We start from the raw sequence: 12158 nt of genomic DNA, 5'->3' as shown, positions 1-12158 counted from the left end.
TACTCCTAATCCAAGTTCACACACACACACACACACACACACAACTGCACTAAACAAGCCAATAACCCCTCCATAATGCTTTCACTTTAGAAGGCAGCGAGGAGGCAGAGAGGATCTGCATGAAGCACAGCTAACCTCTTTATCTCTTTTGCTCTAACAACCTTGTACACAGTGCACACTCAACTCAGTGCTTGTGAAGTAATGATTTATGTGGCTGCATTATCAAAACAAAAGCTCTTTTGAGATTATTTGTTGGGCTGGTTTTGCTGTCCATTTTAACAAGGTTGGAAATCAGGTTGAATGCATCACCGGTCTGCAGAGTTTCAAGTAATTCTCTGACTGGAAGTGTTGATGCTTTGCTTCCCTCGTGCTCTTTATCCATCCTCACACCCCCTCTGGCTATTCATTGTTTGCCTCCTCCTCAACGCCGTCTCTCCTTCACTCTTTCCAGCCGGTAGGTAGACAGAAAACAGGTGGGTAGACAAGGAGCAAATAAGGCAGACAGGCTGTTAGGAAGTTATAGGGAAACAAATCAGTCAGCCAGACTGTCCGTCGGTCAGTCAGGCTTTTGGGATAGCCAGTCAGTCGGAGAGCCAGCCAGGTAGGTAGTGAGGCAGGCTGGCTTTTCTCTCTGTGTGCTGCTGGTTAATGGCATCAGGTGCTGCTGTCTGCAATGATTAGTGCTGGGGCTGGAGTAATGGGCTCTGATAACAGTAATGGATCGGCCCACAAACACTTAGCTCAGTTTACTCTCTCTAATGCCCCTCATGGCCCAACCCTCAGCAGCTGTCTGTCTGTCAGTCTGTTGACACAGCTAACGGGAGCTCTAAAATTCATAAAATACATTGATTTCTTTTTCTTTTTTTTTCAGTTTCTGGCTTCTTTTTCTGTCCTGTACTTATCAATTACCACCATTCCCTTTTATTTCTTGATCCATACACACAATAAAATCTTCTGTACCGCTCTCATTTCTTCTTATCTAACGAAAACACCACTCATTCACTTCTCACATTTTCGTCCAGACACCCACACTCACTCGTCTCTCTTTCTGTTCCTCAATCTTTCTCTGCCTCATACTGCCTTCTCCTTCCCATCACCTTCTCTTTCTCTTTATAATAACCTCTATGATTAGTTCTTTTTACCCGGCCATTGTTTCTCACTCCTGTCCCTCTCTCTCTCCTCCCTTTCCATCATGTCTCTTCCTCCTCCCACCAAGGGCTGCTTGAACAGGTGGCTTGTGGCAGGTTGTTGCTGTGCTCTGCTTGTTGGCCTGCAGGAGGCTGCCTACCTGTCTGTGTGTGTACGTGTGAGAGTCTGCTTATGAATGTGTGTGTGGGTATATGTGCACTCGTGCTTATGCGCAGGTGTGTAGGCATGTGTAGAGGCCTGTGTCTGCATATGCTCATGTTTGTGCATATGTGCCTGTTTGTGTGTGTTTGTGCTTGTCCGTCCTGCAGTAACCCTCCGTAATAGAGCCGGGAATAGGAGAGGAGTTCAGCTAGAGCAGGTGATTAAGAAAAATCCCTGCAAGATGGCGGTGCTGTGGACGTCAGTGGCCTCCTCTGGGTAAACAAGGGAGGAATGTGTGGAGAGGAATGAGAGCCTGGTGGCTGCTGCTGAGGACAAGGACAGAGCGGTTTATGACTTTGGGGGATTAACAAGCTGAAGTGGAAACTTTTATAAGTAGAAAAAGAAATAAACTGTTCAGGGGTTGGCTTGGTGGTGGAAATATAGCAGCCTTGGCTATACTGTACGGACAAGGGGGTAATTGCTGGTATTCATGAAAGTGAGTGAATGTACAGGCACGTGTGGGCATACACACAAGCACTCACACTCTGATGCACGGGCATGAACAAAGACAAACTCATCCACTGACAGACGCACTGCCAAACAGGCCTGGCAAAGAAACAAACCACCTTTTAAAGTTTCCACTGCCCATCAGCAGGATTCATCTGACAAGTGTAAGTTCTGTGTGCCCATGTGCCAGTGCATGCATACATATGTGGGCCTATTTGTGTGCGCTTATTAATGGGTGGACAGACTGTGCATTTATAAGAGTTATAAGAGTTTTCACAGCTAATTGTGCAAATTATTCCTTGTTACTGCTGTAGCATCCATGAAGTACCAGAAGGGCAGGGACGAGAAACTTAACCACAACAAATATGTACATATTATGGAATTAAGATTTGACCGAATGTATAATGTGAGGACACATGTACTGTAATTCTTAAAAAAGAAATTATTGCTTTCATAGTAGCAGATAACCTTTTGAGAAGACAGACTGCCTTTAAATAGATGCCTCCATGTCACACTAGTATCATTATTATTGAGTACCTGGCGAAGCCGACTCCTCTGCTGACCCCGTTGGCATCCCTCAGTATCCTCGTGGAGATGACGTGACCCAGGGGCTTCAGCATGTTCTCCAGCTCCTGCTCATCCATAGACACCGGCAGGTTGGAGATGTACAGGTTGGTGGGGTCTTGCTCCTGTTGCTGCAGGGCCAGGAGGTAGAAAAGCAGTGGAATAGAGCAGAGAGGAGAACAAAAGGGAGGGGAAAAGATAAGAAATAATGTATCACCAACAGTCATAGGAATAGTGAAATATACATCAGCTCTGTGTCGCGAGCTGTCACGTAACACGTCGCAACGCTGCCAACAGTGGAAATAAACTCTAGCTGAACTTACATGACAATTGGCCTTATTGACACTCACACATTCATATGCTCACATGTAATATGGATACATCAGTAGTTCACTGTGCCTCTGGCTGTATGTGTGAGACAGTGAGTGTGTAGGCTCCATTATGGATTTGTGTGAGTGGAAAGTATTACGACAGTGCAAGTCTGAATTAACATCTTACATGCTGTACATATTTAAAATAGTTTGCATGGAGTCTTCAGGGTGTGTTTCTTTTTACCCAGTTTTAAGTGTAAAGATCAAGAGACGGAGAGAAAGTGAGAAGCTATTTAGTGTGTATTGTACAACAGCGATTTCTCTGTAGTGCCCAGAGGCTGCTGCTAGCTGGGTGAAGCTGCACAGCTGGTGGTGGGTTGAGCCTGAGGTAGCAGAGGGCCCTGTGAGCTCTGCAGCAGAACAGCTGGAAACAGCAGCCCAGCCCCACCAATCAATCAGTCACTGAGCCGGGCAGCCACTATGCTATGCTGCTACAAGTCAGTCAGTCTCTAAATCAAGCATGAAACTACATTATGTCATCCTTATCTCTAATGATGTGTCTTTATGATGCTGTACGCACGTTAGAATATTCTTTTCTGAGACATCAAATTACGTTCAATCCATCCTCCCACCAAGGTATTAAGTAATCTATCCAATCAGGCAGGCAGCCAGATTTTGATCTGTTACCAGCTCTTATTCCTCACATCTCCTCTTTATCCAACATCCATATCTCAAAAAGCTTTCCTCCAACAGCAGCCAGGACCACCCTGGGTTAAAGCTAACAAGAGCAAAAGCAAGATTACAAAAAAGGCATCTATGCTGTGAGTGGTGGCCAGCGTAATGTGATGAGTGAATGAACATTTTCAGAGGATTTACATCCACTTCGACAGTAGAAATCGCAGAGGGTCCCCCGGCACCCTCAGTGGAAGATGTTAATTTGTTGAACAGACCAAAGATTCATCTTGTACCGTCTATTTAAAATAATATTTTCAAGTCAGTCAATTGAATGTATTCAAGTGAAACTGATGTTGATCATTTTGAACGGTTCTTTTGAGGCTGCCATTGTGAACTGCATTTAAAATGTATGTATTTAACGCAGTGAATTTCCTTCTCAGCCTTAGTAACAGCCTCTCTTATCAAAAAGCTATATTGTAATCAACTTTAGATCAATAATGGGAGCAGCGGGGGGGTCTTTGTAAAGAGCATCGCCCTGTGGAAAGGCAATAATCTGTGTGATGGTGGAGATTTATGTAATATAAGGAAGGCTACTGACTCTATCCTAAGTAACAATAGTAATTTACCAAGACATACATCTATAAAAAAATTATGGTATGATATTAATGCTAAAGTTCCATTAGTTCAGGAATGGATCGGCCAAGTGTAGTCTCATAAACCTTAAGAACTGGCAACAAGACAAGAGAAGAAGAGATGCAAGGACAAGTAGAGGAACTAACTGACTTTCGCCTGAAGAAATTTAAGACATTGTGCACATAATATTTAGTATAATACAGTTTTCTTACCTAAACCACAAGGAGCCTTGTAATCTGTTAATAGCACTATTTTACTTTGAATTCAGTTGATGTGGCTTCAAATAAAAACCTCAAAAAAGAAGAGCAACATGAATTTCCAGTGATCTCTTTCACACGCATATATGCAGTACTGTAAACAGCAACTTCAATACAAGAAGTCTGTCTTCTTCTCAGTTGGGGGTTGTGGAGACACATCAGTTGCAGCCTGCATGTAAACAGTATCTTTGAGAACCTTTACAGACTCTGTGCTTCGCCACAGGCAACGCTGTCTCACTCTGTCTTGTTTTGCTTTCTGTTGATGGTGGAGGAAGAGGTTAAGGAGGAGGAGAGGAAGTGCCTCAACCAGCGTCCTGCCTCCATCTCTCCATCTGTCAGAGGAGAAGACGGGTCCCTCCCCTGATTAATTAGCCGTCTTATCTGACAGGACATGTTTGATCTGATTAAAGCCTTTGGGATAAAGTCGGTGCCCAACGTGAATTCAGGGAAACTGCAGCTCGTTCTCCTTTAACCAGGAACTCAATTACCTTACTTCGGGGGCAAACTAAACTCCTCCTTCTTCTGCAGGTTTGTCACATTTATGTGCTTCAGAGCGAGTGAGAAAGGGCTCACAAGCATTTGTATAACACAGGATTTTGCAGTGAATGAGGCTTAATTAAATCTGCCCGTAAAAATCTACTGTACACGTGTCACTCTCCTGCTAAGTCCCTTTGGTGTGTGTAGCCGCGCAGCTGTGCTTTCCTTTGAGTTTTGGTTGGTTATGTGAGGCGATGTTTTTCAGGCTTATGTCAAATAGGCTTCGTATCCCAATGCAGACAGGAGGTCTGGATCAAAGAGTTAACTGACAGACTCACTCACTGGGCTAAGCCAATGATACGAGAGTTTATGTGTGAATGTGTGTGTGTGTGTGTGTGTGGGCACGCTTTTCAATGAAAGCACTTTCTCCAATAAGCATGTGACGGTACACGCGGAGAAAGAGAGCGTCAGAATGTGAAGCAGTAATTTGTGCGCGTGGGCTAATAGCAGAGGGCTACGTTTGCTGGGGGATTATCACGGGGAGGCCTCGTCTATGCACGGTCGCCTCGCTAAGTTTCGTCTTTGATGACGTTCCGCACCACAAAGCCTTAAATACCCAGATGAGAAGGTTACGGGGACGAGTGGAAATGGGAGCATTTTGACGGGACGTGAGATGGGCTGGCCCATTCCACAAGGAGATTTAATTTCCTTTAATGTCAGCCTTCGCACACACTCTCCTGTCAGGCTATGAAGGATCCTATCTCAGAGTAATTATGCGCGTGTTCCCTCACACATATATACTGTAATGCTGTGCCTGTGTATGTATTCTTTTTGCTTTATGTGTGTATGTTTCCCAGAAGTGCTTGCTTCTTGTGTGTGTGATGGCAGTCGTGTCTGTCCCTTCGCCATTGACCAGTGTTGTAGAAGGCTAATGGAAAGGCTACAGGCTGCGTTCGGCCTTTGATGAGCATAATTCCTTCACCTTGCCACAAGGAGGACAGGAGGAATCCAACAGTGTGTGCGACAGGAGGGGGGAGGAGGCGGCCGACGTGTCATTTCCCGCTGACGGATGGCCCCCTCGCTAGAGCTGACAGCCCAGTAGCTGTTATTTCATTTCAACACCCTGCTCTGTTTACCTCACTGTAATTTCTGAGAACATTACCATGCTACAGGGGAAGGGGGGGGGGGGGGGGGGTGTTATTAGTAGAAAGAAAAAAAAGAAGGCAAGGATCTGGGTTAAGCAAAAAATAAAAAAGAAGAGAAAATAGGAGTTGTAGATCATGGTGCAAAGGTGAAAGAGTGAAAAGGTAAGAAAGAGAAAGCTGGAGAGAAAGACAGCGATGGAGGCAGCTGACATGACAGGCAGAGATAACGCATTAAACGAAACCCTTGTTGCCTTTTGACAACGCTTGAGGGAAAAGAGACGTCAGCTGTTAGAAGTCCCGCGTTCCGCCTATGGGGCTCTCAGGGCTGTATCCATTTAACTGATAAAAGTTAGACAGATAGATATGTGTCTTGACTGGGGGCACTGCATCTAACGCCACGTTGAGGCTCGGAGCTGCACTCGCTCTCACTCTTTTCTCATACTATATCTCCCAGATTCCTTTACTTTCTTTCTTTACCCCCCCTTTTCATACCACTGACCTCTCCATAGCCTCTCTTTCTCCAACTCTTCTTTTTGTCAACACTTTCATTTCTTACTCACCTCAGCACCCTCCCATCTTCTCTCTTCCTGCTTGTCCACCCCCCCAACTATTGTCATCTCCCATCTCCTCCACCTTTTATCCTTGCTTCTTTCTCCTCTCCTCTCCTTCTCTATCCATTCAGCTTGCTCAAGAGATTAGAGTTGTATGTGTAATTGGCCCTACAGGGCTTCTCAGCTGCTCCTCTAAGCACCGGTACACACTCTACCAGGGCGTATGTGCATGTGTATGAGTGTGTGAGCCAATCCTTGGTTTAACACCACACTATTCACTTCCCTCAGGTATGCCACTCTGGCCTATTGTGTGACTAATCAGCAGCCTGAAGGAGCACAATTAAAGCAAAAAGACAATGGGGTTCCGTGTTGTCTGGTTGGAGAAAACTGCAAGGAAGCAGGAGTTGTTGTGTAGCTGCTGCTGTGAGGATGTGTTGCTGACAAGTTTGCAGATGCCAGAGGGAGCGTTCCTGTTCTCTTGTATATAGGTTGAGGATCCACACTCAGATCTTGCTGTGGGAGCCTGAGTCTGCAGAATGCATTCAAAAGACAAGCAGGCCAACCGAGTGGAAGGAAGGAATAGAGGGAAGCGGGATTGGAGAGTTGGAAAGGCGAGAGGCATATGAGCGCATCAACTCACTTCAAAAGCTGGAGTTTAATTTGTGAGGTGCCAGAAAATTCTGAGACAAAAAGGTAGCACTACAAAGGAGCTATCATTCTGTCAGCCGGCTAGTCAGCTGGTCAGACAACAGCAGGTGAAGTCAGGCGGGCAGCTTACCGCCCTTTGATGAGTGCTTCCCAACATTTTCTGTTGCCACTGAAGAGCGGATGGCAGGATCACTCTTCTTTCCCTTTGTAGAGGCTGTTGTCAAACGCTTCTTCAACACTCTGCCATTCTGTCTGTTATCAAGCCCCTCTGTGACACTTGACTTCAAACCCCAACCACATCCAAGACTTTACATTGCAGTGTGTCCACATCACAGCCCCGCCTCTGTCCACTGCAGCCATTTACAGGAGACACACACCACGCAGCTGTTAGCAGAGCCAAGCTGCAGGAGATATGAAACTACAAGTGTTCACAAGGTTTCAGGGTCAGAGTTTGGTGGGAGGGTTTGTAAGGTGCTGCCCATTAGACGAATAGCATCTATCCTGCATTAGCCCAGAGGCATTTTTCAGAATAGGAAAAAGTCCGATTCAAAGTGTTTTCTACAACGGCTACATGTCTTCATCAAAGTCAGATTCTACAGACAGATGGGGAAACTTTGTCGGCTTGAATTCTCTCTCCCTCAATCTGATATATATCCTTCCACACACGCTGAGATACACAAACTCACATTATAATCCAACATATGCACAAACGTCTCCGACCTAGACGCGCTCAGTCACAGAACAGCATGTTACGGAGTGAAAGAAAGACGGCGAGAGCGCAAGCTGGTAATGCGTGAGGTCCTTCTGCTGCTCACTGGGGGGGCTGACGAAATCCACATTCCTGATTCAAACCTTCTGTTGAAAACAAAGGGCTTTGAGGAGGAAGATCTGTGCCATCACCCAGGGCAGACATTTTCAATCCAATTACCATATTATGTCTGAACAAACAGCCTAAAACACCTGTCACTTAAACATGGCTTTAATAGCTGCAATAAATGGTTATTGGCAGGGGTTTAAGATAAAGAATGTAAACATGCCATGTAGGAATGCAGTTGTTAGTGCTTAAGGAATCGATTTTATAGATAACATCCTTCCTCTAATTCATAATTTGAATCACTTTTTGTGGGTGGTATTGCTATAATCCCATTGGCATGTACACCTGTAGGTTTGAGAGTGATTACAGAGGAAGCTGCAGTTATGTTTCTATTAAAATGTTACGCTAATTTCTGAAATTTTGGCAAAATAGAATCAGTGCATGTTTTTTATCAAAACCTGTGCGTGAATATATTCAAGAGGATGAGATAATTAAAAGAACACTGGTAAGGAACATCATGGCATTTCACTGCAGCTTCTCATATACGATGATGTTTGTGTTTTTAAATTAATGAATTGAATGTATGTTACATCATCCCCACTGTTTTTTGTTTGGTTTATTTTTTGGAATTGCAAGTGTATTGGAGGTATGTAAATGTTAGTGGCAGCATGATATGAATTCTTTGTCTGTAGCAGAGGAAGCAGAAATGTGCACTGGAATGTCTGAAAGTGTATTCAAATAATGTGTTTCCCCCCAGTCTTTGTCACATCTGTTATTGTTCTTATTGCTATTGTTCAATCTCAGCCAAGGTTAGAAACCTTTTGTCATATTTTGGCCTTTTTTCCCCCAGAATTTCTAGCATTGCCATTCAATTTTTCTTAACAGTTATATGGAAACTAGGGATGTACTGATCCAACTTTTCCTTTCCCAACAGCAAGTCAGATACCTCAACTCAGGGTGTCTGCCCATATCTTGTACCGTACAGATACCAGTCCTCTCTTTTCCCCATATTTAAAGTCTGTATACCTCTTTGGAATCATTTTTATGTAAGGTAAAATGAGGCCAGGTATGCTAAGAACACAGTGGAAACACTGAATTTTATAAATCAAATTGACATGGTGAACTGTATTTAATGTGGATCGTCAGATCAGTGGGTACGTACCTTATTGTACAGTTCTCGCTATGATACAATAACACATACAGACAAGAATCCGTTGTACTCACATACACATGCCCTTGATCAAAATAATCTATCTTTATGTGTCAAAAAATGATTACCTCCCCTCTCCTGTGTATTGACATAATGTTGACACTGATCTGTCATCATCCTCACTACAAGCTACCACACTGATCAATAATTTCATTTATTCGCATTAGGATAGTCACACGGTCTTAGTAGCTTCAACAAGATCATCCACTCACTCAACAGACGGTTGCTTCATTAATTAACCTCTCTGAATCATTTTCACACCAAAAAGTGATTCAAAGTTGGTCAGAGGGAAGTTTTTTAAAATAGGTTTTTTTTTAAGATACAAAAGATAAAAAGGGTAGAATATGAAACTCATGAGGAAAAGATTAGAGGCTCACCTTGCTCATGCAGTGTTCCATTTGGCTGGAATACAATGTTACCTGATTAAATAAAAATCTTACAAATTACCATACGTTGCTGCAGAGCACAGCTTAATACATCACATTATTCAGCTACAGAATTCTTCCCATGAGTGCAATCCAAGCCAATGACAACTAAGTGTGTCCTAGCCGCCCAGAGGCACTAAGGTGTTTAGTTTGGTTTTAAGACCTACACTCATTCACTCACATAACTACACACACCGCTCCTGCACAGTGCTGCGTCTCATACGTGCACTAACTTCCAGCCATGCACACACATACATGTGATCGTACACATTGTCAATCTTTGTCCCATTACTGCTCATGGAAAATGGCTTTCTAGCTATTCTGTAGTATACTGAGATGATAGATGCTGTGTAAGGAACAAAAGTGGGTGATACATTATTGAGCCTCGGAGTATGCTAACACAGCGGTGGGGCTTTGTTTTACTAACTCTCTCAGCTTGGCCTGCTCTCTGCTGGCGTAGCTGGTAAAATATTCATCCGGCGTAAGGCACAGTGAGCACAAAATGGCACAAATCCGGCTTTTGGTAGGTCCTTCCATGTGCCATTCAACTGCGCTGTTGCATGTAAATTCAAGCAAACGTACAGAACAGAGAACATTGAAGGTCAAATTCTTGATATTCATTTTGTTATGGTGTGACATATGAAATATATACGTTGTGGCTCATTGATGTGTTTTTAATAATGTTTTGACAACAACGGTGGTGATTAATAGAGTAATAAGATACATTAATCTTTGGCTACACAGGCAGGAGAAATTCATTGTTGATTTTGGTATTTTCAATGGATTTGTAGAAAAAGAAAATATAGAATAACGCCAGCCTCATCATTCAACATTTTCAAGCATCCAGGAAGTATCCTCTACCATATCAAGTGTAATTTTCCCCCTTTTACAGATGTGTGATGGAGGGATCACACCTTTACTTGCAAAACAGACATAACACCACTAAGTTATGTCTGCCATCAATGTCATGGTTCATACATTTTGATGCCGGGTTAATGTGAATTTAAATGGGTCGATATGCGCTTCACCCGCTTAATCACGACCCCCTGATTTGATTTTGTATCTCCCTCGGTGAGCTAATATTCCAGAGATTAAAATTTCATGTGGAGCTCATATCAAAAATTCATTATTAACATGGAAGACGGGCACACCCGCCTTACCCCTGTGCTCCAGCAAAAGGAGACAAAACTTATGCATGCATAGTATAAGAGGGCAGGCACACATGCATGCAAAGATACTCTTTGCTACGCTTCCTGAGGACTTCAAGACAAATCCATCCTGCCTTTGTAGAAATATTGGGGAATTTCCTTATAAACTGTGGTTATGTCCTCGGTCGTGCTCCCTCAGCTCAGGAGGAGACAACATTCACAAATGTCTTCCCGGTTTCATAATACATTTTCATCACCGTAACCTTCGTATTTTTCCATTACGGTGTTTGCAACAACAGCTCATTGTGTTGTCGCCAGGGTAAATGCATTTTTCCGTCTTATGCATCATTCATGATATAATTTCTGAGATTGAAATTCCTCCTGGCTGACATCATGTGGAGGCGGAGGGTGCTGGTGCTGGTTTGGTTTGGGGGGGTTTAAAAGAAAATGGTGGCGAGCTGTTTGATTGAACATGAGGACTGATGAGGGAAACCTACTGTATCTTATCCTAACTTTGTCAGTTTGTCTGTTAGGAAACCTTAAGAATTTATTTTTTCAATCCATCTTTTTCAAATCACTATTACAATAATTCACTAATGTTCCTCTTTCTATGTAGTCCACATAGTTGAGAACACGCAATTATTTTCTTTGGGCAAAGATAAGATAGAATACTAAACTGAACACAGGACATCCTGTAACTGTTGTATAGGGCAACATGCCAAAATGAGGCTTTGATATTTGGTGGAGTAGGCTTTCCCGAGTCACCCAAGAAACATGATTTCATTCCATGGAGAGCTAGTGGGACTCTAACATTGCAGTAGCATTCTGGGTCATTCGTTCCATGGTAGCTTTGTGGAAATACATGCTTTAAAAAGTGCTAGGCTACTTATGTTTGGGCACACGTTGGCACACACATTGTTTTTCTATGCTTATTGTTAGGATTGCAGGATCACTGTGTCTTGTGTGGATTTACATGTGTCAGAAATCTACCACAGCCACTGTCACTGTCTCAAAAAACAATTCACAATGTGTGGGTACTTGAGCCCTCCTGATAAAGCTGGAGGGGAACACCGGACACAAAAGGTTGGGAAACACTCCACAAGGTTCCCAAGATCCCAGATATGTTGCACAGTGACCTATGCAACTTAAGAACTTGCACTAAAAAGCCCATGTGTCTCCAACATGCTCTTTTCTCCACTTCAGAGAGGCCTCATTCAGTGTATGCCGTTCTCAGAGATTTGCTACATATGATCCTCAAAGCTGCCCTCGATGGGGTTCACTGCATCATAAAATCACCATGCATGTTAACTCCACGGTGCATGGGTCAAACGAGCCGTGGCAGTGGATGTTAAGTGACTTCAAACGGCTGCATCCGTATGCCCCTCCCCCTTGTCTGTCTCCCCAGCACATGTCTGTGTGAAGAATGAGTTCACCAGACCGGTTGGGTCAGAGGATCGAAGTTTACAGACTGAGAGGAAGGCAAAGTCACATGCATGCACTTCA

At 43.6% G+C, this 12158-nt stretch overlaps 1 protein-coding gene across 4 annotated transcripts in view; it reads right to left on the bottom strand.

Annotated features, from left to right (window-relative positions):
- Window positions 1-12158, bottom strand: part of rbms3 (RNA binding motif, single stranded interacting protein) — a 253939-nt gene that overhangs the window by 61604 nt on the left and 180177 nt on the right. For all 4 annotated transcript variants that reach the window (XM_070921153.1, XM_070921154.1, XM_070921155.1 and 1 more), the window contains one exon: window positions 2335-2492. In XM_070921153.1, the coding sequence (XP_070777254.1) occupies window positions 2335-2492 (158 nt within the window). The remainder of the gene's footprint in view (window positions 1-2334; window positions 2493-12158) is intronic.

The sequence above is a fragment of the Enoplosus armatus genome, chromosome 16 (genome assembly GCF_043641665.1).
Source record: "Enoplosus armatus isolate fEnoArm2 chromosome 16, fEnoArm2.hap1, whole genome shotgun sequence".
Taxonomy (NCBI): domain Eukaryota; kingdom Metazoa; phylum Chordata; class Actinopteri; order Centrarchiformes; family Enoplosidae; genus Enoplosus; species Enoplosus armatus.
The sequence above is the reverse complement of the archived record's forward strand: the minus strand, read 5'-3'. Positions and strand labels throughout refer to the sequence as shown.